Source organism: Carassius carassius, chromosome 19 (assembly GCF_963082965.1).
Source record: "Carassius carassius chromosome 19, fCarCar2.1, whole genome shotgun sequence".
NCBI classification, from domain to species: domain Eukaryota; kingdom Metazoa; phylum Chordata; class Actinopteri; order Cypriniformes; family Cyprinidae; genus Carassius; species Carassius carassius.
Genome location: NC_081773.1, coordinates 32886581 through 32913635, shown reverse-complemented (window position 1 = coordinate 32913635; position 27055 = coordinate 32886581). Strand labels below are relative to the sequence as shown.

At 36.4% G+C, this 27055-nt stretch overlaps 1 protein-coding gene across 4 annotated transcripts in view; it reads left to right on the top strand.

Moving 5' to 3' along the window:
• The first annotated feature begins 7802 nt into the window (after positions 1–7802).
• Positions 7803–27055, top strand: part of LOC132095595 (NACHT, LRR and PYD domains-containing protein 12-like) — a 594505-nt gene continuing 575252 nt past the window's right edge. The window contains exons 1-9 of one of the 4 annotated variants that reach the window (XM_059500735.1): positions 7839–8045; positions 8221–8334; positions 10445–10558; positions 10660–12471; positions 13104–13277; positions 15372–15545; positions 20653–20826; positions 22203–22381; positions 23076–23413. In XM_059500735.1, the coding sequence (XP_059356718.1) occupies positions 7996–8045; positions 8221–8334; positions 10445–10558; positions 10660–12471; positions 13104–13277; positions 15372–15545; positions 20653–20826; positions 22203–22381; positions 23076–23131 (2847 nt within the window). In that variant the 5' untranslated portion in view covers positions 7839–7995 and the 3' untranslated portion in view covers positions 23132–23413. Of the gene's footprint in view, positions 8046–8220; positions 8335–10022; positions 10137–10444; positions 10559–10659; positions 12472–13103; positions 13278–15371; positions 15546–20652; positions 20827–22202; positions 22382–23075; positions 23415–27055 lie in introns of those variants that run through there. The other 3 variants (XM_059500736.1, XM_059500733.1, XM_059500734.1) reach the window with 3 other exon arrangements.

Below are 27055 nucleotides of genomic sequence, written 5' to 3'. Positions count from 1 at the left end.
AACAGGGAAGAAAATATTACAATATTACAATACAAAATATATATGTACTAGACTGGGGCTAGGACATATGTATACACAATTAAATGCAACGATTTTTATGAATAAAATAAGCACAGATACATTTGAGATATGTAGTTTAAATATATTAAATGTATATTAATTGCAAAAAGCTTTAATTTAGAAAGAATTGAAAGAAATCATAACTAATATTTGAAGGAGGTGTGTATGAATTAACAGTTTTTCTTCATGAGACTCGATCAGTAGAATGTAATTGAGGACGCGTTATGTCACATACTCCAGTGCAGCAGGTGGCGCTAAACACATTTAACGATAGACTGACAGCAGACAAATGGGCGGGGTTTGTATGTTGTTGACACCTGAGGTCTCTTGCGCATGCGCGGTCTGCATCACGAGGACACGCATGTGTGTTGAAATCGAAAGTAAAGTCTTAATACTTACCGAATGTAACTTCACATTTCGAAGACTTAAAAACTGACATAAAAATCTCATTACGGTAAGTTCAGTTATAAGCTTTTGATTTCATGCCATTTGCCATACAATGTTTTCGTTTAACGTTGTTTTCATACTAAACTCGATCTTTATACCGTTGTAGTGAGTTGTGACGAATGTAAAATCAGATGATCGGAAGTTCATCTTCAGGATTATAATAATATCAAACTCTAGGGATTCTGTTAGTTGAGATTAATTTACGGCTTATTTACAAATTAATATGCAAAGGTGGGCGTTCAAATTGAATGATAAGTAGGATTTTATTTTTGGCAGGTGTCGCAGTTTAACTGGTGTCTGTGTTAAGTTGTGACTTCTCCCAGCCGGCATTTCAACGTTGATTCAACCTTGCACCGTGTATAAATACACCATTGTATGTTCAATTAGATCCTAGTTTGCATTTAGATCAACACTGTACATGCAAGGCTAAGCATGGATGTATTGTTAAAAACATGTAGTATAACAACCCAAATACAATCATATTTAAGGGTTTTTGTAAAATGTTTTTGCATATAAACGCATATTTTTTTGCAGCACTTGCAAGACAAACCCTTGTACCTTTATGACTGAATCCAGTGGATCTTTTATTTTGGTGGAAAACTACAGTTTCTGTAAAAAAAACATGTTTTAGTAATGCGTCTCATTACAAGAGATGTGTACATTTGTGCAGTGAAAATGTGTTGCACATTTCGAGAAGGGAACCTTCCACCAGTTGATTTCTAACGGGAACCCCCCCCGGACTGTGTCTTCTTTCCTGTGGGGAATGCAGAATGAGATTTCTACCGAAGGGGACTCTAAAATGTTAGAACCAGCAGCCTTGTGCATACAGTGTGGTTGTGCTTCGGGTGATCCTTGAAAGTGTCCTAGCACTAGGTCCATTCTGACGCCGTCCCCTCCACTCTCTCCCACTTGTGCACTTTCTGTACTGTCCTGTATAAACATTTACATTTAATCATTTAACAGACGATTTTATCCAAAGCGACTTACAAATGAGAACAATAGAAGCAGTCAGGTCAACAAGAGAACAACAACAGTATACAAGTGCCATGACAAGTCTCAGTTAGTCTAGTACAGAACACAGAGCCAGGTTTTTTTTTTTTTTTTTTTTAAGAAAAGAAGGAAAAGTGCTAGTATTAGTTGGTTAAGTGCTGGTGAAAAAGATGAGTCTTTAGATGTTTCTTGAAAATGAGTAAAGACTCAGAGCAGAGCGCAAACTTCTGGAGGGCACATAAGATTTAACCAGTGAGTTTAGGTATGTTCACAATGTTTAACAATAACTTTGATATTGTGAAATATATTTAACTGGAAACTGAATACAAAATAAATCACACAATATTTTCACTTTACAGTTCAGTAACAGTGAGGTTGGAAACAAAGTGGACAACACTATTCATTAAACACTTAATGTATTCAGATGAACATGTACAATATTAACAAATTATTCACAAGCAGTGTTTTCAGAGCCCCCAGTTACACTGCTTTAATCAGAACCCTAGCAATACAGTGTAGTAAAACAAGTAAAATCTAATTCAGTCACAAAAAGATTAGTGATGCACCGAAATGAAAATTCTGGGCCGAAACCAAAAATTTAGGATGCATTTGGCCGAAAACCAAAACTGAAGCCGAAAATGGCTTCTTTTTAAGTCAAAGTCAAAGTCACCTTTATTTATATAGCGCTTTAAACAAAATACATTGCGTCAAAGCAACTGAACAACATTCATTAGGAAAACAGTGTGTCAATAATGAAAAAATGATAGTTAAAGGCAGTTCATCATTGAATTCAGTTATGTCATCTCTGTTCAGTTAAATAGTGTCTGTGCATTTATTTGCAATCAAGTCAACGATATCGCTGTAGATGAAGTGACCCCAACTAAGCAAGCCAGAGGCGACAGCGGCAAGGAACCGAAACTCCATCGGTGACAGAATGGAGAAAAAAACCTTGGGAGAAACCAGGCTCAGTTGGGGGGCCAGTTCTCCTCTGACCAGACGAAACCAGTAGTTCAATTCCAGGCTGCAGCAAAGTCAGATTGTGCAGAAGAATCATCTGTTTCCTGTGGTCTTGTCCTGTTGCTCCTCTGAGACAAGGTCTTTACAGGGGATCTGTATCTGGGGCTCTAGTTGTCCTGGTCTCCGCTGTCTTTCAGGGATGTAGAGGTCCTTTCTAGGTGCTGATCCAGCATCTGGTCTGGATACGTACTGGATCCGGGTGACTGCAGTGACCCTCTGATCTGGATACAGACTGGATCTGGTGGCTACGGTGACCTCGGAACAAGAGAGAAACAGACAAATATTAGCGTAGATGCCATTCTTCTAATGATGTGGCAAGTACATAGGTTGTTATGGGAAGTGTTTCCGGTTCCGGTTTACCTAATTAATGCAGCCTAAAAATCCTTTAACGGATTTGGATAATAAAAGCATATTAGTATGTTATGTGTATGCCAGGTTAAAGAGATGGGTCTTTAATCTAGATTTAAACTGCAAGAGTGTGTCTGCTCCCGAACAATGTTAGGTAGGTTATTCCAGAGTTTAGGTGCCAAATAGGAAAAGGATCTGCCGCCCGCAGTTGATTTTGATATTCTAGGTTTTATCAAATTGCCTGAGTTTTGAGAACGTAGCGGACGTAGAGGATTATAATGTAAAATGAGCTCCTTCAAATACCGAGGTGCTAAACCATTCAGGGCTTTATAAGTAATAAGCAATATTTTAAAATCTATACGATGTTTGATAGGGTGCCAGTGCAGTGTTGACAGGACCGGGCTAATATGGTCATACTTCCTGGTTCTAGTAAGAACTCTTGCTGCTGCATTTTGGACTAGCTGTAGTTTGTTTACTAAGCGTGCAGAACAACCACCCAATAAAGCATTACAATAATCTAATCTTGAGGTCATAAATGCATGGATTAACATTTCTGCATTTGACATTGAGAGCATAGGCCGTAATTTAGATATATTTTTGAGATGGAAAAATGTAGTTTTACAAATGCTAGAAACGTGGCTTTCTAAGGAAAGATTGCGATCAAATAGCACACCTAGGTTCCTAACTGATGACGAAGAATTGACAGAGCAACCATCAAGTCAAGTTTTTAGGTCCTATAATTAACACCTCTGTTTTTTCAGAATTTAGCAGTAAGAAATTACTCGTCATCCAGTTTTTTATATCGACTATGCAATCCATTAGTTTTTCAAATTGATGTGTTTCACCAGGCTGCGAAGAAATATAGAGTTGAAAAACTTAAAAACTTTAAAAACTTATTGCTTAATTTTTAATGGATCTGAAATGAAAAATCACAAACCAATAGAATAATCATCAAACTTTTATTAACACTTACAGTTACATAAAACCTAAAATATTTTTTTACAATAAATAAATAATATTATTCTTCTATAATTTTCTTCCATTGAATAAAATAGTTTAACATTTGTGGGGGAAAAAACAATCTACAATTATCTGAATAACTGCACACAAAAATCACAGAATGGCAGTGGGCCTCTATTCTGTTGCTGCATGTAAACAATTATTTACTTGCATTTTAAATTTCTGTGCAAAACAACAGTGCAAAAACAGCAATAGAACTTAATCCAAACTCAAACTGTAAACAACATTTAAGCCTATGTAGCCTTAGGAAACACAGTTGTGCAGTGCTACGCAAATTTTAATGTAACTATATAAATAGAAACGTGTCAGGTTGCTCAGAAAGTTGCTCAGCTTTTTGTTTTCAGGTGGTGTATCAAACCTGTTGTCGAAAAGTTCTTTGGCACCGTACCCCCTCTTGAGACTTTTGCAGAACAAACGTTACATATTTCAAGTATGTTGTCCTCATCTGAAACTTTAAAATACTTCCATACCGCTTACATGCTTAATCTTTGCAGACGCGTGCAAATAGCTCGACAGGTGAGTGAAACCTGCTTGAGCACGGAGGAGAGGGGTGGGTGACGAGTGATAACAGCTTGACCGTGAGTGAAACCCAAGCACTAGCGCACGGATGGGAGGGGCGCGGTTGACATTCGTTTCCGGTTGACATTTCCGGCTGGATTTTTTATTTCGGCCCGAAACCAAAAATGCCATTTTCGGCTCCCCTACAAAAGATCAATGAATCTCTACCAGAAGTGACAGTGCAATGTAGCAGATGAACAATTTCTTTCCAATGTTTAAAGAATAAGCTGGATCCTTGATGACTCTACAAGGGGAAAGGAATGGTTTACTGAAAAGTTCTTAAAAAGCAGGATTTCATATTATACCATTTCTTTAAACCATTGGTTCTCAAACTTTTTATACCAAGTATCACTTTAGAAAATATTTGTTATTAAATATTAAGTTCCACTATAATGACCAACATTAAATTTCAGCAGCGTAGTAGGCCAAACTATTCAGCTACAGCTCTACAGTTAAAAAATGAGGCAGTTTTATTCTTGAAAAAATGAGTTTGTTTCAATAGCAAAGTCTCATTTGGTAAGTTGCTGGTTAGTTTGAAACCCGCCACAGGGTGTCCGGTAAGAGACGTGGTCAAAGATGGATTATATGGGAGTAACCCATTTATTTGGCACCATAACAACTCAGTGAATAATAAGGGTTTCTGTGGATTTTCTATAACACACAAATGAAGAGTAAATATGAATACACATGATGAATATTCAGTGAAATAGACAATTAAACATGTTTATAAATTAAAGAAAACAAACTTGCTATACCATATACACAGAATTAAGAGATAACATTAACACAAGCAACTATGAATAAAGGTTATATGTAAATATATAGTGGAACATTGTGCTAAAGGCATGTTAATAATATGTAAGCATTAGCATAACAGTTACCGCACATCGGACAACAAAATGTAATAGACAGATAAGTCAACCATATCACCATATCACACACACACACACACACACACACACATGATCGTTTCAAAGATAAGATATATTACACTTACTTTACACTGACGCACAACACCCTTAAAATGAGTGGAGCTATATATGACACGCAATGTTAAAGTTTAGCGTCCGCATCAGCGCTCCGATGGACTCACTTTCAACTTCACACTTAGCGCTGTGGGCGGGATATTAGCCTGCACGTGGATCAGTGAATGCTGATTGGCTGTCTGTGTGTTTGTATCGGCAAAAGAGAGAGAGAGATTCGGATAAGAAGATTAATTATTCTTAAAGCTATAATGGCCTTTTTAACAATTCTAATAATAATAGGCCTATTAATTGTTGTCAGACACTTTACCATGGTAAAAACAGTTTGAACATTAACACACCGTGTTTACGTGCAGAAAATTACGTAATTGAAAAAAAGTTTAAATTAAAATGTAATTTTAAATGTAATTATGTAACAAAAGTTACAAAACTGTACTGTACATTAACTGTAAAATACTTAAATGTGCAAAAAACCTTACTCAAAGATTAAATTTAAATGTATTAACATTAATTAGTTTAATTTATTGATTCACCTGCGTAACAACTAGAGGGGGCCTGACACTTTGAGAACCATGGCTTTAAACAATCCTATTAATTTTCATTAATTCATTAAAATTGTACCGACATTTGCACTTATATGTTTCAGAAAACACTTTGAAATTATTATAAGAATAAAAAACATATATAACACACCTAATGCATGGGATTCATATCAGGAAAATGTGGAAAAATCTCTAAAAGACATATTAACACATAACTTACCAGCAACACATTAGGTGAGCATCTAACTTGATCATCTGTGATAAAGCAATGCAAAAATACACACACGGGTATTTATTTATCCGCAGGTTACATGTCCTTTAAGCTACCAAATTGTAAACTCTGGTTATACTTTACTATTTTCAAAAGATAATAAAGATAGCGATTTTCTTACCTCATTTTGCCAGTATGTTTGCAGGACCTCGCAGAACACATCTGACCCTTCTTGTATTCACCGTTTTTGTTCTCCATTGACATGTCGACTCAAATTCGCTCAAAATAAAAAAATATTTACAGGCAAATATTAAATAAATCGGGACCGACCAAGCAGTCAGTTATAACGACCAGCAGCTCACAGTTAGCCACCTCACTCACAGAAAGACGACAATAACGGTCATATTTTTAAATGTAGAAAGGCGCGAACCAATTCATTGTCCAGTTTCCTGAATGACAGCCAGATTAACCAATCATGATCAAAGTAATAAAATAAAACTACCAATGGGAGTTGTTTCAGTGTGATAAAGCAGCGAAATGTATATAGTTTTATTGGTGTTAATGATGATAATATTTAACATATACCTTTAGATTTTAGAATAGGTATCATGACTAAATATTTAAAAATGCTATTAAAATAATCTTAATTTAATATAAATAATTTAAAAGCTTGTTAACCTTTTTCAACCATTTAGCATTAAACATTTTTAACGTTGTTTCATTAAAACAACTGACCTTATTTCAACCATATTTCAATGTTGAAAGTTGGTCATGTGCTGGAAGTATTTCAACCGTTCATCTTTAAATGTTGAATCAATGTTGTTTCAACATTGAAACCACAACTGACCTTATTTCAACCATATTTCAACGTTGAAGGTCAGTCATGTGCCGGCTGGGTTGTCTCTTAAAGTGACCGCGCCTAATTTAGCTACTAGCTGCTGTAATGTTAATCCAAAAAAATAAATTAAAATGAAAGAACCACACTAAAGCTGTGGATTATAATAATTATTTTTTCGTTGGCGAAATAAAGCGAAACAGACGATTTGGTGATACTTGATATTAAGTTCTTGCTTATTAAACTGTACGCTGAATAAAATCATCACATTTGTAATCATGCTAATATTTGGAGAAAAACGGCACTGTGTGTGTAATATTGGTTAACATAGATATTAAATTATAGAAATATGAAATATATACAGTGGCATATTTGAATTCTGAGGCATTAAGACTAAATCACGTGCACAAGTCTAACTTACTAGACTACATCACGTAGTGCATGCGTGCACAGAATGGGTGTGTTTTTGTTTGTTTTTTGTAAAGAGATGCATACTCGATAATATCAGATCGTTAAATCAACAATTACGATATCATATACTACATATAATGCACACCCTACAGCACTGGCCCGATCGGGCAAGTGACCGTTCTGTCTACTGTCCCGAGCGTCATTCACACTAGCCTCGGGCAATCCGGCAGTCCTTATTGTTGAGCCCTGGAAGGGCCTCTCAAGAGGTAAATCCCAGGGGCCCCTTATAGTCTTAATGCGGCCCTGCAGGTGACTTCCGCTTTCAGATTTACTCTGAAGGACGTTTAGTTTTATATGTTTAATATTTTATTTTACAAGCAGATGAAGGTGTTTTGATTGGTGTTTGGTGTTGTGTGTGGTTTATTGGATCATTTGTTAACACACGACTAACATTGTGTATCTGAACATGTGTATCTCATGATCTGTTTCTCTCAGGATCCGTTCAGCTGAATTATTGAGTTTGTTTGTCATTTCTATTCAGAGTCAGTGCTGGAGATCAGATTCTGTTTCATCATGGAGGACACACAAACATCCACAGATCAAGAGTTTTCTCCAGGATACAGGTACTTTGAAGAAACACTGTATTAAATCACCTTCAATGATGGGAGATGGGAGTCTCTTTCGTGTTTTTGTGCCTGACTTTCAAGTTAAAATCAAGATTTTATTAAAAAATAGATGAATAAATCATACTTAATAGCCTTCAAAATGAAATGAAGAATTAAATCTGTTTTATTATAGTTCAGTTGATCAGAAGAGATCAGAAGCAGAGTCCAGCTGTGTGTCTGTGAGGAGTCATTGGTCTATGGGACAACCAATACTGTTTAAGAGTAGAGATACAAAGACTGATCTCAGGTACAGTTTTATAGAAATATTTTTATAGCATGTAATTTTATATTATCAAAACAGTGTCTAATTTTCTACAGCATATGAGAAATTCTTCTTGTAGCTTCTTTTTTTCTATCTTTATCTGATATTTAACATACAGTCAAACCAAAAATTATTCAGACACCAGATATCATTTTTAATATTTTTTTACTAGTGGGTGCAGAACACTATACTTCACATAAGTAAGTGAGGATAGAAAAATAAAGTAAACTGTGACATATTTTACCCAAAAATTCTTTATACAGTGGACTACCAGTAAAATTAATCAAATAAATTGGGACCAAAAATTATTCAGACACTTTTGAGCTGACCATGTTTTGCTTAAGTGTTTTTTCTGTAATTGCTAAAGTGACCTTTTTACACCACAGACTGAACAAAGTTATGCATTGTTTGGTAATTGGTCAACAAATTATTGATAGCTGTGTAAATATTCCCTGCTGAAAAAACTGTAGACACCATCACATCATTTGTAATGGTTTTACTGGTTATAATGGGAATTGTATTGGTTTTAATGGAAACTGTAATGGACCCTGTTGGTCTCTACTGGTAATTGTTCATGTTCTATTGGTGACTTGTTAAAACCAGTAAATCCTAATGGAATATGTCCCAAAGCACACTACAGGGAAAAAAAATGATTTTAATGGTTAACAGTTGATGGTTAGTAATGGTATTTGTAGTGAAAACCAATATAATTTTTTGTGATGGTTCTTTTATTTTTAGTTGTATTAGTTTTTTCAGAAGTGTTGTCATACTAACATATGTCTGAATTTTTGGTTGAGCTGAATTTATGAAAAATACCCCATTCAAAAGTTTAGATCCCCTCGACTCACTCAATACTGTGTTGTTAGCTGAATGATCCACAGCTGTGTGTTTGTGTTTAGTGATAGTTGTTCATGAGTCTCTTGTTTGTCCTGAACAGTTAAACTGTCTGCTGCTCTTCAGAAAAATCATTCAGCTCCCACAAATTCTTAGGTTTTCCAGTATTTTTGTGTGTTTGAATTGTGTATTTTTCTGAAGAATAGCAGGCAGTTTAACTGTTCAGGACAAACAAGAGACTCATGAACAACTATCACTAAACACAAACACACAGCTGTGGATCATTCAGCTAACAACACAGTATTGAGTGTGTCGAAGGGATCTAAACTTTTAAACGGGGTCATTTTATAACTTCAAGTATTTCCTCTTGTGGACTATATGTAAACATATTTTATGTGAAATATCTTATTCAGGTCAGTACTAAATAAACAATAACATGCATTTTGTATGATCCCTCTTATTTTGGTAAAATAATTAACGTTTCACAGATTCTGAAAGGGGGGTGTTATCTTCTGACGTCAACTATATCTGACATCAAGATTAATTTGTTCTGACAGTTTAATTCTGAGTTCTTGTCATATTTTATCACCATTTTTTTATTACTGTGAATAAACTGTGATCATGTGAGAAATGTTGATGTGTCTAAGTAAGTTTTGGTTTGACTGTATATAGTGTTACTGAGAGAGACACATTTGTGAAAACACTCTATTTATCTACTTTTGTAATAAAAAAATAGTGTAAATGAAATGATCCTGAAGTGCTTTGTTTAATTAATATATGAGTATGTATTTTGTTAAATGTGGTAACTTAGAGGATTGACTTTAATCTCTCGGTTATAGTTCAGTTGATCAGAAGAGATCAGAAGCAGAGTCCAGCTGTGTGTCTGTGAGGAGTGAGGAGTCTATGGGACATCCAATACTGTTTAAGAGTGCAGATACAAACACTGATCTCGGGTACAGTATTATATAAATATTATAGCATGCCATTTTATATGATCAAAATAGTGTTTTTAGTATTGTCTACTATATATGAAAAACATTGCAAATAGATTTTTTTTATCTTTATCTGGTATTTTATCATGTATAGTGTTACACAGAAAGACACATTTGTGAAAGCACACAGTTCTATTTCTATTCTATTTGTTGTCTTTTGTAATAAAAAAAGTGTAAATGAAAATAATGCTGAATTGCTTTTAAAACTTTGTTTAAATAATATATCAGTATGTACTTAATTCAAATGATTGAATCTCTCTCTGTTATAGTTCAGTTGATCAGAAGAGATCAGAAGCAGAGTCCAGCTGTGTGTCTGTGAGGAGTGATGGGTCTATGGATCAGTCATTAGATTATAAGAGTGAAGATACAAAGACTGATCTCAGGTCTGATATTTCTGTAAAAGATTATTTGATTATGATACAGAATACATAAAAGACACTGTGCTCATTAGCTTATTTAATAATGCAGTATGTTAATTTTCCAGGCATGAAGTCCTCAACAGGTTTAGATCAAATCTGCTGAAGAAGTTTGAGCGTCTGTATGAGGGAACAGCGACGCAGAGAAACCCAACACTCCTGAATGAGATCTACACAGAGCTCTACATCACAGAGAGTGAGAGTGGAGAGATCAGTAATGAACATGAGGTGAGACAGATTGAGACACAATCCAGGAGAGCAGCAACAGAGGACACAGCCATCAAATGCAGTGACATCTTTAGACCTTTACCTGGAAAAGACAAAGCCATTAGAACTGTGCTGACAAAGGGAGTCGCTGGCATTGGAAAAACAGTCTCTGTGCAGAAGTTGATCCTGGACTGGGCTGAAGGGAAAGAGAATCAGGACGTCCAGCTCATATTTCCACTTCCTTTCAGAGAAATCAACCTGATGAAGGACAAAACACTCAGTCTTACAGATCTTCTTCATGTCTTTTTCCCTGAAACTAAAGAAATGGAAAAATCCAGTAATGAATGTAAAGTGTTGTTCATCTTTGATGGTCTGGATGAGTGTCGTCTGTCTCTGGACTTTAAGAGTGAAGTGAAACTGTGTAATATATCTGAATCAGCCACAGTGGACGAGCTGCTGATGAACCTCATTGTGGGGAATCTGCTTCCCTCTGCTCTCATCTGGATCACCTCCAGACCAGCAGCAGCTGATCTCGTCCCCTCTGAGTGTGTCCATCGAGTGACAGAGGTACGAGGCTTCAATGAGCCACAGAAGGAGGAATACTTCAGGAAGAGAATCAGTGATCAGAGTCTGGCCGACAGGATCATCTCACACCTGAAGTCATCAAGGAGCCTCTACATCATGTGCCACATCCCAGTCTTCTGCTGGATCTCAGCCGCTGTTCTGGAGAAGATGTTGAGTCGAGGTAAGAGAGGAGAGATTCCCAAGACTCTCACTCAGATGTACACACACTTCCTGATCCTTCAGACCAACATCAAACATGAGAAGGACTATGAGAAGAAGGTGACAGATGAAGACATGATCCTCAAACTGGGGAAAGTGGCTTTTCAGCAGCTTGTGAAAGGAAACCTGATCTTCTATGAGGAAGACCTGAGAGAGTGTGGCATTGATGTGACAGAAGCATCAGTGTACTCAGGATTGTGCACTCAGATCTTCAGAGAGGAGTTGGGCTTGTATCAGGGGAAAGTCTTCTGCTTTGTTCATCTGAGCATTCAGGAACATCTAGCAGCTCTATATGTTCACCTCTCCTGGACAAACCACACAAACAAAAATGTGTTTGAGCCAATCACCAAACATAAATTAAGGTCTAAAGTGAAGGACCGGTTTCAGCTCAGTTCATCAGAACATGTTTCATTATCTGAACTTCATCAGAGAGCTGTGGATGAGACTCTTGAGAGTAAAAATGGACATCTGGATCTTTTCCTGCGGTTCCTTCTGGGTTTGTCAGTGGAGTCTCATCAGATTCTCCTACAACAAATAATGACACTGAAAAGAAGCAGCTCTGACAGCAATGAGAAAACAGTTGAGTACATCAAGAAGAAGATCAGGACCATTGACTCTCCAGAGAAATCCATCAATCTGTTCCACTGTCTGAATGAACTGGGTGATCATTCACTAGTGAAGGAAATACAACAGTATCTGACATCTGGAAGAATAAAGGAAACCAAACTCTCCTCATCTCAGTGGTCAGCTGTAGCTTTTGTGTTGTTGACATCAGAAGAGGAACTGAATGAGTTTCGTCTTGATAAATTTGTTAAAGGAAAGAATAATCCTGAAAATATGAAAGTTCTTCAGAAGCTGCTGCCTGTGATTAAAGAATCCAGATCAGTTCAGTAAGTATCACTGAGAACAATCACTTCACTGTTAAAACATGAAGAAAATCACAGTTAAAGCTCAGAAATCTTCAGCGCTGCAGATGTTGTCCAGAGTTTAGTGCTCAGTATTTAGATGTGTTTTATATCAAATCAGTGACAACGTTAGATTCAAAAACATAGAAGTGGCATATGAATAAATTATTTATTTATTCATATATTATTATAAAAAAGGAATTTAAGTAATTGTCATTTTTAAAGGCATCATGAACTGCCTCAGTTTTTTATTTTGTACCATTCTCTGAGATCCACTTATAATGTTGTCAAGCTGATCATCACACAAGCTGTTGTTTCGTCAGTCTGGCTTCAATAAAAGCAGCGACTCAGTTTTGTGTTTCTGAAACTTACAGGATGTTTTATAGTACAGTGTCCTTATGTCAAAAGATCATGACCCCTTTAAAGTAATATTGTGCAACAAAGGAATATTATTTATCTTAAATCAGACTCACGTTTTTGTTTTTTGACATTTTAGATCTCAGTCCAGTGATCCATCAAACATGTTTATTTGTCTTTGTTCTTTCTCTTTACTAATGGATTCACAGCTAAACTGATCTGATCTGAGAGAGTGAAGAGTGTGTCATTGTTCTCTACAGGTTGAGTTATTGTGACGTCACAGATAAAGGTTGTTCTGCTCTGACTTCAGCTCTGAGATCAAACCCCTCACACCTGAGAGAACTGAATCTGTCTGGGAATAAAATAAGAGATTTGGGAGTGAAGCATCTCTGTGCTGGACTGGAGGATCCTCACTGTAAACTGGAGAAACTGTGGTAAGATTATATATGACACTGTAAAATATTTGTGAAGTGAAAAACAAATCACCCAGAAAGCCAGAAAACACAATAGTTGTATCAAGATACAGAGATACAGAAAGTAAAACATTGTGTGTCTTTGTTACTTGTTCATGTGTGGACTTCTGTGTTCATGTTAAAGCTGTTTCTGCATTAGCAACACCTTTAAATGGATTCTGTTACACTAAGTGCTAATAGCTCGTCTTGTTAGCAAAGGCTTGACTGTTAGCAGACAAAATTACTAAAGAAACCAGTCAGATAAGTGAGAGAGTAAGAACTGTGGGCTTTTGAGGCAACCGACCCGAGTACAAGTAGATCAGATGTTCTGGAGAATCAATCACATGCAGCTCATATTGTTCCCAAACTCAGAAGCGTGAGTCTCTTCCTGCAGCTTCAAGAACAGCTTTACTGATCAGCAGCTTCAGTGTGATTAGGAGCAGGTGTAGGGGTTTTAGGAAGAGACACAAGGAAGGACACTAAAAGACACCATCTGTTTATAATCAATTGAATCATAGAAAGAATATGTTATTACCTACTGTTTTGTAAAGCACTGCAGTACACTGAGGTGTAATTACTAACTGCAAGTATGAATAATATCTCACAGTGTAGGCGATCTGCATGATGATTGAAATCGCACAAATAGTCTTTAGCTATTTCCTAAATAAACTGTGAAAGGAAATATCTATAGAGTGAGAATCATGCCAAAACCTCTCACACACACAAAACCTGTTTTACTCACACCCAATGATTCACAAACAAACTCAGTGTGGTTTGCAAATAAAAAACATCACTCACAAACTAATGCTTTTTCTTCTGCAAATAAAAAACTTACGTATCAAACAAATACAGTATGTTTTACATATACAAACAAACGTATTTCTTCAATGAAAAAAATCCTCCAACTAAAAAAAAAAAACCTTCAAGTACAAAAAAAATTCTACAAGTAGGAAAAACTGTGACGTGACTTTAGGCACTAATTTTCCGCTTGCTGATCCACACACAAATGCCTTCAGATTACCTGTTACCGACTTGCTAGGCGCCGCCATGGACATGGAAATAGAAGAAGAAACGCTAGCGTGGGGGACGTTTTGAACACGATGAGCGGCCGACAGTTGAGTTTGCAGTCGTTGCTGGTGAATAATCAAATGTTAACTAAACTCCAGTAATGTCTGTAGTGGGTAGGGTGATGTGTAAAGGATAATGTATAGCGAGGCTGTTGTTATAGCGAATAACAACCCCTTCAGGGTGATTTTTCACCAGCAACGACTGCAAACTCACCTGTTGTCCGCTCATCGTGTGTGTGAGGTTTTGGTATGATTCTCACTCTATAAACATAACGGACGGAATAGTCCTGAGGGGCTCTGCACGAGCTACATCTGCAGGACAGTTAAAGACTTTTGATGAATGATGGTGAGAATCTGAGATTGGTAGTGCTGTCATAAAATTCACAATGGTTGTGCTATAATTATTTTATATTATATTAAAAAAATTTTTTTTTTTTAGTATTTGTAATAAAATAAAAAAAAGACTTTATTTTGATAAAAAATATTTCAAAATCATTAATAATTGTAATGTTTCCAAACTTTTGGCAGGTACTTTAATAATAATAACAATTCTATATACTTCACTATAATATATTATAGTACTTTATTATTATATATTATAATATTTTTGTCATGATTATTAAATTCTGCTTTTTATTTTTTACAGGACAGTATGTATTTTTACAATATAAGATATATCTTTTAATGTGCTAAAATATATATTTTTCATAATGAGTGCTGGGGGCGTGGCTTGTGGGCGTGGTCAGATTTTCCTTATTTTTTGTCTCTAGCTGATCACATAACTGTATTTGGTTAAAAAAATCCTGACAGTGTAATAAAGAATTTTTACTTTTTTATGATGCTTTAATGATTTATGATCATGTTTTTTTTTTCTTTTTTGTTCTTTGACATTTTAAATCTCAGTCCAGTGATTCATCACACATTGATTTGTTCTTTCTCTTTACTAATGGATTCACAGCTAAACTGATCTGATCTGAGAGAGTGAAGAGTGTGTCATTGTTCTCTACAGGTTGAGACATTGTGGCATCACAGATGAAGGTTGTTCTGCTCTGACTTCAGCTCTGAGATCAAACCCCTCACACCTGAGACAACTGGATCTGTCTCTGAATAAAATAAGAGATTCAGGAGTGAAGTGTCTCTGTGCTGGACTGGAGGATCCTCACTGTAAACTGGAGACACTGTGGTAAGATTATACATGACACACTGTAAAATATTTGTGAAGTGAAAAACAAATCACCCAGAAAGCCAGAAAACACAATAGCTGTGTCTGAAATCGTTCACTCGTTCACTAATCCCTACATAGTGTACAGCAGGAGTGAACGGATTCAGACGGTGACGTATATACTGCACTTTAGACTTAAAGCTGTTGATAAAACATCTTCGTCACATGTACTTTTATATTACATGTAAATTAAATTAATCGTAGAGCGCAACCGTTAATGATAATCAGAATCAGTGGCGGCTCCAGACAATTTTGATTGGGGGGGCAATGGGGGGGGTCCTGGTCATTTCAAGGGGGGTCTCATGAAAACCAACAAAAAATACAGTGTACACGGCTAATACCTGCATATTACTGCTACTAAACAACAAAAACAACACAGCATATCAACTACTTTGTTTTTAATTGATCAATTGCAGTTTGCAAACAATATGCTCAAACTTTAAAGGGTGGGTTCATCCAAAAAATTATGTCATTAATAACTCACCCTCATGTCGTTCCAAACCCGTGAGTCCTCCGTTCAGCTCTCAGTCCCTCCATTGAAACTGTGTTTACGGTATACTGTCCATGTCCAGAAAGGTAAGAAAAACATCATCAAAGTAGTCCATGTGACATCAGAGGGTCAGTTAGAATTTGTTGAAGCATCGAAAATACATTTTGGTCCAAAACAGCAAAAACTACAACTTTATTCAGCATTGTCTTCTCTTCCGTGTCTGTTGTGAGATTTCAAAACACTGCAGTTTGTGATATCCGGTTCGCGAACGAATCATTCGATATAACCGGATCTTTTTGAACCAGTTCACCAAAACGAACTGAATCGTTTGAAACGGTTCACGTCTCCAATACGCATTAATCCACAAATGACTTAAGCTGTTAACTTTTTTAATGTGGCTGACACTCCCTCTGAGCAGGGCCGCGCAGAGACCTTTGGAGGGGCAGGTGTTCAAAGTATAAAAGGGGCACATGGAACAAGGCTTTAAATGGCGCTGTTCAAAATATCAATACAGCAATATATTTTGATGCATTCCCTGCTGATTCGCGTATCGATATGGATGATTATGTATTGATACAGCAGCAAATGCTTTGATGCAGTTTTGAAAAAGAAACAATAGAGAAGACAATTTTAAGTTTAAAATAATAATAACTCTGGGATTAGAAACTGAAATGGCTTAAATTGTCCCAACCTGATGCCTTTTTCTTCTCTGTTCTACAGAATAATTAAGAACAGTGGTTATAGTAAAAACTATAGAAAACACTTGTTCCTCTACATTTTCCTCTTTCTCACCAGCCTCTGTCTCCTGGTTTGCTTTTACCTGCTCTCTTTTTGTCACTTGTGCCCCTACATTTTCCTCTTTCTCACCATCCTCTGTCTCTTGGCTTGCTGTTCCCTGCTCTCTTTCAGTCACTTGTGCTTCTACATTTCCCTCTTTTTCTTCCTCTATCTCCATCTCCTCATTTGATCTATTACTTTCCACTCTCTGTCCATCTAGGAACAAGGCTCAATTTACTATTTCAGCATTAATCGATTATTTTAACCATCACTACTACTCTTGCACCTAATCAATAAGTCCACCTTAAATATTGATACAAAACATTAAAAAAACCTGATACACTGGAACATAGTGATTAATATTATTATTACTGTTGTATTTGTTGTTGTCTAAAATTGAACACCTTTGCAATGTAAACAAATGACAGGCTACATTTGTTATTCATATCCTTCACACTGCACTTTGATGTCAGGTATATTATGCATTTTTTTATTGACACTGATATTCTTACATTTATTTCCAGAGAGATATTATTGAGTTTACAGGCTAAAGTGGTCTTGCTGTTGTAAACACTGTTGCTATTGTAGAAAAAAAATATTTGCGTCACATTTAAAATATAATTATATTTTAATTCATTTCTGAATTGTTTTTATTTTTATAATGATAATTCAAAGAATGAGAAAATTTGAATAAGCCTTACCAGTGTTGTGATAATTATTTTTAAGGCAATCTATGTGTTAAAAAATAAATAAGTTCTGTAATATAATAATAGTTTAGTCAAATAACATAAAAAAGACAAGACCCCTCAATGCCTGTGAAACTTTTCTCCCTCAAACAGCACGCTAGTGTTACTTCTACACTACAGGCTACACACAGCAATATAAACAACATATCTGAATGTTCTCACATCACATCGTTCTTGTAAAATAATAATACGTAAATAAACATCAAAATCACTTCGCTGAGAATGAAACACCACTTACCAGCTGCCACGGTTTTGAAAATATCCTCTAGCAATTAAAAAATGCGCGTGCGGCGTGACGAATCGTCCCGGTCAGATGAGGTCATCGTCGTCAGGTGAAAGGTCATCATGTTGGTCATTTTATTTACAGCTAAATTATTATTAATAAATTGTACTAATATTATGATTGGGCGTGGGCAGGCATTCACAAAAGGGAATGTTATTACAAAAAAAATTTGAGGAAATTTTGCTTTGACAAAAGGGCACTCAAGGGGCGAAGGAGCAGGTCCTCAAGTGAACCGGTTCTTTCGGACAGTTCGATCAAATAAACCAGTTAAAAAAAAAAAAACGGTTCACCGGTTCTTTTGCGCTCGATGTAATGCCATTGGCGATGATTGCCCTTCATTAAAGCCTTCGGTTTACCCGCGCTCATAACATTAGCACAGAATCAGTTCAGAATCAATCACCAAAAGAATCAGTTCGGTTCAGATGCTCTGTGTGTCGGTATGCGCAGTATCATCAGCTACTCGGTTCTCGAATCGGATGACTCCGACAGAAAACAGTTCTCGGTTCAGTGTATGAATAAATGTTGAAATAATTATTTATTATTGTTCTGCATAGTTTGAAGAGAAACATTTTTTAATCTTTATCCCGGAATCTTTATCCCGGATATATATATATATATATATATATATATATATAAATCAGGAAGAGGGTGGGGGGTCAAATGGGGGGTCAAGGCATTTTTTGGCACAACACAACATTCATCATTAGAAACATTTATAAAACTGTTTACAAAGAAGTTTCAGTGTCACATAATCCTTCAGAAATCATGCTGATTTTCTGCTCAAGAAACATTTCTGATAATTATCAATGTTAAAAACCGTTTTGCTGCTTAATAGTTTTGTGGCAACAATGATACGACTCAAACATTTGTATAAGATTTAAAAAAAGAGAGAGAAATTAATAATTTTATTCATCATTCATGAAAGTGACAAAAAATGAGTGAAGACACTTAAAATTATTTCTATTTAATAAATGCATTAACCAATTTAATTAATATATTTGATAAATGCAAATAAATGCTGTTCATTAAACTTTATATTTATCAAAAAATAAAGTGCATCATCATTTCAACACAAAATATGAAGCAGCAAAATTGTTTTCAACATTGATAATAATCAGAAATGTTTCTTGAGAGTAAAATAAGTTGTAATGATTCCTAAAAGATCATGTGACACTGAAAACTGGAATAATGATGAAGAACAATCTGCTTTGCAGAATCACAGGAATAACATTACATTTGCTAATATATTAAATTTGAAAACTTTTTTCGAAAAATATTTCACAATATTTATTTATTTTTACTTTATTTTGATTAAATAAATTCAGTCCTGATGAGCAGAAGATAGTTATTTAAAAAAACATTAATAATTTTAATGTTTCCAAACTTTTGGCAGGTACTTTAATAATAATAACAATTCTATACTTCACTGTAATATATTATAGTACTTTATTATAATACTGTAATGATAAAAGACTTCCTAGTCATCGGGAAGAAGGAGGCGGTAACCTGTAACCTGGGGGTAGGACAGACGAGGTGAGAGAAAAGGAGATGGAAGGAGGAGCGACAGAGACGAGAGAGGGGAGAGAGAAAAAAAAAAAAATTCCGGTTCCCAGGCGCACTGCTGCTCGGCCCTCCACCGGCTGGGCGATCTCCTCCGCGGTGCCTGGCAGTGGCACTGGACGGCCCTCGTTGGAAGGCACGACACCCCTCCGCCGCCCGGTGGACGGCGACGGCTCCTCCGGTTTTGGGCAGCCGGCAGGAGTCCCCCGTTCCCTGCTCCTCCGGATACCTTCATGGAGGCAGCAGGCTCCGGCCCCCTGGCGAACGGCGCAGACTCCTCCGCTCCCTCACAGACGGCAGCCGCCCCTCCATATGGTGGGTGGTCGGCAGCGAGCTCGTCCGTCCCTGGCAACTCGCTCCAGTCCACCGCCTCGAGCGTCCATGGCGGCATCCTCCTCGCCTGCTCTGTGGCACCGCGGATTCACCACAGTGGCGAGGGATCTTCAGCAGCGCGTCCCTCCTTCGCCCGGGTTTCGGCACCACTGTAATGATAAAAGACTTCCTAGTCATCGGGAAGAAGGAGGTGGGAACCGGCGGACAATCAAACGAAGCTTTAATAATTCAAAATAAACAAAACAGCGCACCAGCCCCTCACGGACGACTGATGAGCACAAAATAAAACAAAGACACAACTAAAAGCCCAGGCCTGGTCCTCTCTCGTCCTTCACTGTCGTCGCTCCAGTTTTATATCCTTCCATCTCCTACGTGGGACTCGAGACCGGCGGTGGGTCGCAGGTGTCACTGATTTCCCAATCATTGCCGGCCTCACTCCTTGTTCCCACGTCCCTCGGCCCCGCCCCACTTGCCACAAATATATTATTATATTGTTGTCATGATTATTAAATTCTGCTTTTTATTTTTTACAGGAAACTATGTATTTTTACAATATAAGATATATCTTTTAATGTGCTAAAATACATATTTTTAATAATGAGTCCTGGGGGCGTGGTCAGATCTTCCTTCTTCTTTTTCTCTAGCTGATCACATAACTGTATTTGGTTAAAATTCCTGACAGTGTAATAAAGAATTTTTACTTTCTTTTTGAATGAGGCTTTAAATGATTTATGATCATGTTTTTTTCTTTTCTTTGACATTTTAAATCTCAGTCCAGTGATTCATCACACATTGATTTGTTATTTCTCTTTACTAATGGATTCACAGCTAAACTGATCTGATCTGAGAGAGTGAAGAGTGTGTCATTGTTCTCTACAGGTTGAGTTATTGTGGCGTCACAGATGAAGGTTGTTCTGCTTTGACTTCAACTCTGAGATCAAACCCCTCACACCTGAGAGAACTGAATCTGTCAGGGAATAAAATAAGAGATTTGGGAGTGAAGCGTCTCTGTGCTGTACTGGAGGATCCTCACTGTAAACTGGAGATATTGTGGTAAGATCACTCAAACCTGTGACCTGTGGTCAGGGCTGGACTGGTGTTAAAATTCAGCTCTGGACAAATCCAGTCCATCTGACCCACGAGTTCCTCCATGAATGTTTTACTGGGTGACAGGGCCTTTAATTGGAGTAAATAATAATAGATATTACTGAATTCATGACAAATATAACAAACTTAATAATGTATTTGTGTCACATAGAAATGCACTTGACAGTAAAGCATTGATTTTGAGCTAGAATGCAGGAAATCTATTGAGAAATAAATTCTGTCATCATTTCCTCACCCTCATGTCAATCCAAACCTGTGTGAATTAGTTTCTTCTGTAGAACACAACAGATATTTTGTAGAACATGACCAAACCATTTTGCTTACCCTTGATTTCTGTATAGACAAAAATTTATTGAATTTCTGAAATTATCTTCTTTTATGTTCCACAGAAGAAAGAAATTCAAACAGGCTTGAAATTTGATTTTGAGAAAATGACAATTTTCATTTTTGGGTGAACTGTCCTTTAAGAACTTATTTACTGGTAATATTTAATATTTAAGAAGGCTAGTAACAGTAACATTTATAATAAATACAGCTCTATTGTACAGTGTTAATAACTGCAAGTTAAATTACTATGGTGATGAATTGACTTCGTCATGAAGTTTAGATTGTGGTGTGTGTTTTCAGCCAGCATCACTACAGAAGCTTTAATGTTCTCATATCACACGACTGTAAAACACAATTCTGTGTCACATCTGAATGGATCAAGACACTTGTGTTGTTGATCACTTTACTCCTGATGACCAGTACATCCCTGTCTGTGGGTCACAAGTCAGACTCTCTGACCATTAGACCACGACTGCCCCATATAGATGATTGATAGATTAGAAATATTAGACAGAATGGAAGGTTAAATGAGTTTGAATTGTCTAGAAATAGAACATAGAATGGCAGCTAAATGGAGTCTAAAGACCTTCAGTTTGTTTACATTTGAATTTTGACAGTTGGAGTTTGAATAGTCTTGGCTCATCTGAACATTTCGTTAATGTAAGTCTGTGGGATATTGATGATTTTTAATCTTCATTTTCAGGTAAACCGTAAATCGTAATTAGAGGAGCAAGAGACTGTTTCTCCAGACAGATCTGCCCTTATATCACTATGAAACAATATCTCACATTCAGTTCTGTGTGTCTGTTCAGTCCTGAAGCACATGACAGTTTCAAACAGCAGCATTGAGCATCAACATGCAGAAATCTCATTCTATCAGCAGCAGTTTGTGGCAATGCTTGTCATTATATCTCCTCTCCTGCTCTGAGACCAGAGTCAATAACAAACTACACACACTTCAACTACAATTAACACTGTGTCATTGTTCTCTACAGGTTGAGAGATTGTGACGTCACAGATGAAGGTTGTTCTGCTCTGGCTTCAGCTCTGAGATCAAACCCCTCACACCTGAGAGAACTGGATCTGTCTCTGAATAATCTAGAAGAATCAGGAGTGAAGTTACTCTCTGATCTGAAAGATGATCCACGTTATAAACTGGAGAGATTATACTACTGTGAGTATATTATTATTTAAATCTTTTAAAATGGCCAAAGTTTAGTAACAGACATATTTGGAGAATATAAGATAACAATTCAGCTCCACTTTAGTTTCTGTTCTTTAAACTGTTTAATTCTGTGATGATCTATGAATACATGAATATGTTCATCTCCTCCAGTGTCTCTGTGTGTAAATGATAAAGAGAGAGTTGTTGATCATTCACTGTTATTAATCTATGATCAGTTGTTCATCAGATCAGAGTATGTGAGCGGAGTGGAGCGTCAACAATTTCTCCTCCGCGCTCCGATCATTTAATTATCACTCCGCTCCGCTCCACTCCACACTCACTGATATCAGAAACACCGCTCCACCTTCACTCCACGTCTAAAGTATTTCAGTATGTGTGAAATTACACACTTCAACTTCTGTTCATAACTTATATTAAACAAATAAATGAATTGTACTCGTGACGGAGCGGTGCTGGAGCGCTCTTGGAGCGAGTGAAAACCACGACGCTCCGACTTTTAAAAGATCGCTCCTCGCTCCAGTCAAAATCACACGCTCCACTCCGCGCTCCGCTCACATACTCTGATTCATATCTCTGACTGTAATATGAATATACTGTGTGTTTCTGAGCTGGATCTGCTGATGTGATGTGACAGCAGTAATGTCTCATACTCATATCTGACTGTCTGTGTGTTTTATTGTAGACTCTCAGTATTTAGACGTCAGTTCAGTTTCCTCAGGATCAGCTGATGGTGAATAAGAGCCGCTACAGCAATCAGTGATGTGAAGTTAAATGAATGCATGGAAGTGTAATGTGTGGAGCAGTGTTGATGAACAGAAGAAACAAGCTTCAAGGAAACTAAACTAATTCATCAAAATAACTTTTTATCCAAAGGACATTAAGAAAATAGTTGATTTGTTTATACAGCACTGAAAACCAAGTAAATCAATGTGATATTTTCAGTGATGGGGTTATATCCTGAGCTGTCCAGATTTAATATAGATCATCATAACTGTGTATCCTTAAATTCAGAAATAGACAACTTATCACTTGTACATTTTCCACTTGATATCATCATGAGAAATGTGTGCCCTGCTGTATCTTGATTTAAATACACTTCAAAACTCTTATTTTGAAATGAGCTTCAGTGATATTGAGGATCACACAGAAATATTTTACTTTTTTAAATTATCATTTTTTTTATTGGCAATGTATGAAAACATACATCAAGAATCAAAACACAATTTAAATTAGAAATTAAATACAGAATATAGACTTAAAATTCACCAAAATAAATGAAAACGCCAGCACAGGTTTATCATCTGAAGAGCTTTGGAGTTCTTATTTTGATATATTTCTGGATCACTGTTTCAAAAGAAATGAATAATAGAGGTTGACTGATTGATCAGTTTTGATGATTAATCAGCACTGATAGTCGATCACTAGAACTATCAGCTATCATCTAAAATCCATGCTGATAATCAAGAGCGCAGGTTTTGATTTTGGCATTGGTTGGGTCTTAATGTATTGTGTTTCCTTCAGGAGCATCAGTGAATGTTTGAATCTTCTGTAATAGTTGTGTTTGAGTCCCTCAGTTGTCTTCAGTGTGAAAAGATGAATCTCAAAATCATACAGTCACTGCTGGAAAGAGTTCAGATACACAGAAGATGCTGGAAAACTGAAGAAACTGCAGGAGCTGGAGGAGTTTTATTATTTTTAAACTTAAACATCTTTTATGTAAAATATCTTACTCAGGTCTGTACTAAATAAAAATGATCATGAATTTTGTCTCTTATTTTGTTAGAATTATTCACACTTTCTCAGATTCTGTAACATTCGAATGTCGCTGTAAATATCAGCATCTATGCATATATGCAGCATATATTTGCTGTGTTTGATTCTTTAAATCTTCCTCTTAAATGTGTCTAATAAGGCTGTAAAAAAACTATTCTAATGCAAAAATGCTGATGAATTTGAAATGATTTGTTTCTAATTGTTTAAGCAACGTAATTAATTATATATGGTTAATAAACATTATTTTAAACATGCACTTTTTTCAAAGATAGTCGTGTGATTTTATTGCTTTGCAGAAACGTGCATTAGTAATATTTCACTCGATGTGCTCTCTTGTGTCCTCAGGAGAGAAGACAAAAGCTGGTTTTCCCTCCAACTGAAATTATGTCTTTTAAATTCCAATATAATTTGAAAATGTATCATATTTAAGAACAGAATTCTAATTTAGTTTTTCAGCCCTAGTGTCTAATACACTGAGTTCCAGTTAATTTCAAAGAGAGTTTCAATGTGGTTCATTGGAGCACTAGAGTGATCTTCTTTTTATTAAATTATTATAATCACAACTATTCATTTTACAGTCCTGCTACTAACATTTTATTCAGACTAAAACCCCTTTAATTCGGGTGAGAAGGTTTTTTTCTCTCTCTCTCTCGAGAAGCTTTTGCACATATAATAATACCGCTGCAGAAGCATTTCGCAGGATAAAGGTTATTGATTAATTGATCGTTAATTTAAAAGACGATCGATCATGGAAATTATCGAAAATTTACATCACTAAATGCACATAAGTTGGATTGTATGGAGCTAATTTTGACAAAACTATTTGAATTTGAATTGTGTAAATATGAATTCTAAAGTGTAATTTAACAAAAAAAATGAACATTATATGGGATTTAAAACAGTTTTGAATTGGATTCTGGATTTTTTTTTTTTCTTTAATATTTACCATTTGAAATTTAACACAATGGATTTTTTTAAGGTAAAGTTTTATAGACATGTATTTTCAAACAGATTTTTTGTTCTGAATTCTTAGACTGCAAATATCAGGTTTTAAAAATTTTGAAAGTTTTCAAAACGAAGAAGAAATTCAGAACATCAAATAAAATTTTCTAAAATTCAAAGCGCAGAAATTCAGATCGTACAGAAAGAAGGTCAGAGGTCATTCACAGGGAGATCATCTCCGAAAAGAATGAAGCATTATGTCCAATCACAGAGCTGCAGCAGATTTCTGGCGCGAGCGTCCGGCTCAAGAGGTCATTCTTCTGCTGATCGTGAATCCAGAAGTAAGGGATTTTTAAGCATTTATGGTTTATATTTAGATATTATGTTAGCATTCCCAGCATGTGACACATTAGTCTAAGCGGTCTCTGGTGTTTGTTTTAAAGTATATTTGGTGTAAAAGTAGCATCACCGTGTCCATACGGGACTGCAACAGCTTGAAGTGACAAAGCGGCCTGTAAAGAGCTCGGACTCTGTCAGAAATAGAACAGGAATCTGTTTGCTGTTGGAGATTTCACATTCAGTGTAGACACTATCACTGATTATAATCCACAGGTTCTTCTGTCTTCAGTCTGGACGAGGTGTGAGCGTCATAACTCCAGGGACGGATGAACAAACGGCTCTACTGGACACGTACTCGGAGAACTAGACCAGAGGGACCCGGCCGAAATACTGCTGCTCCCGGAACCAGATTTCAGACAGACACCTCAGATTTCTGAGACAAGAGGAGCTTGAATGAACTTTACCAGAGAAAAGAAGATATGAGGCAGAACGCACGCTTGCTGTTCTCTGGTGAATTCTCTCTTCATGAACAACAATGTAGAGCTGTGCACACAATGTAAGTAAGAGATTAATTTGACAGTGTGAACAGCTTCAGTGATTATAATCAGAGTTTCTGAGAGAGCTTGAACTCTTGCTAGACTGAAGTCAATGATAATGTTCTTGACTTTGATGATTGATTCTTTGCTCTTTCTGTTCAGTACACATACATACATACATTTAGTATAGTTTTTGATTTTTGCTTTTAAAACCATTTTTTAAGGGTATGTTAAGCTTAACTGTCAAAAAGTTGAAGCAAACAGCACACAAAACGTATAACTCTTAAATTTTTTATTATTCTGTTGTGTGTGAATAAATGTGAATATTTGTAATAAATTACAACAATGAGCGACCAAGTGTCAGCTTTGCAGAAGAAGTAGCTCATGAGTATGAACTATTTTAGTCGTGTCATTTCTGCTCCTTTTCCCGAGCGAACTGCTGTCTTTATTTGTACAGGTACAGATACTTCTAGAGCAGATATGAGGGAGACTTCAGTCACGGTTGGAGCACGCTCTTTCACAGATGTCTGTGGATGTGGACTTCTTACAATTGATCTGTGTTCAGGAGCTGGTAGTCATTTTTATTTAGCTAAATAGAATTCTTTCAGAGCTGACGATAGACAAAACCAAGATTTCATCATAACGGGACAAAAGCAAAACAAGCACAAGAGATGCAATTAAGTTTAATTTATAGTGCCTTTTTTACATCGGCCAAAAGCTAAAAAAGAATGCATCTCTGTTTGATCAAATGTAGTCATCATCTTCTTTACTAAATTCAGTGCATTTGTTTATTCTCTCATCCATAAAACCACAATAGGCTTTGTGCTTTGTTACTTTTGATAAGAAACAAAGTCTTAGATTTGAATTCTGTCCATCTTATTTTGAAATGTCACCAATAAATCTGACTGTGGTGCTCTCTATCTAATGCAGTGACGATCACGCAGTGTGCCTCAGGTCAAGTGAAGCGGCAGCATGCAGCACACTTGAAAGATCACGTCTTCCTCTGTTTTTAACACCAGTTACGGGCTACAGCGCCAAATAAACATGAATGAATGCCAAAGGGTCTGTAAAC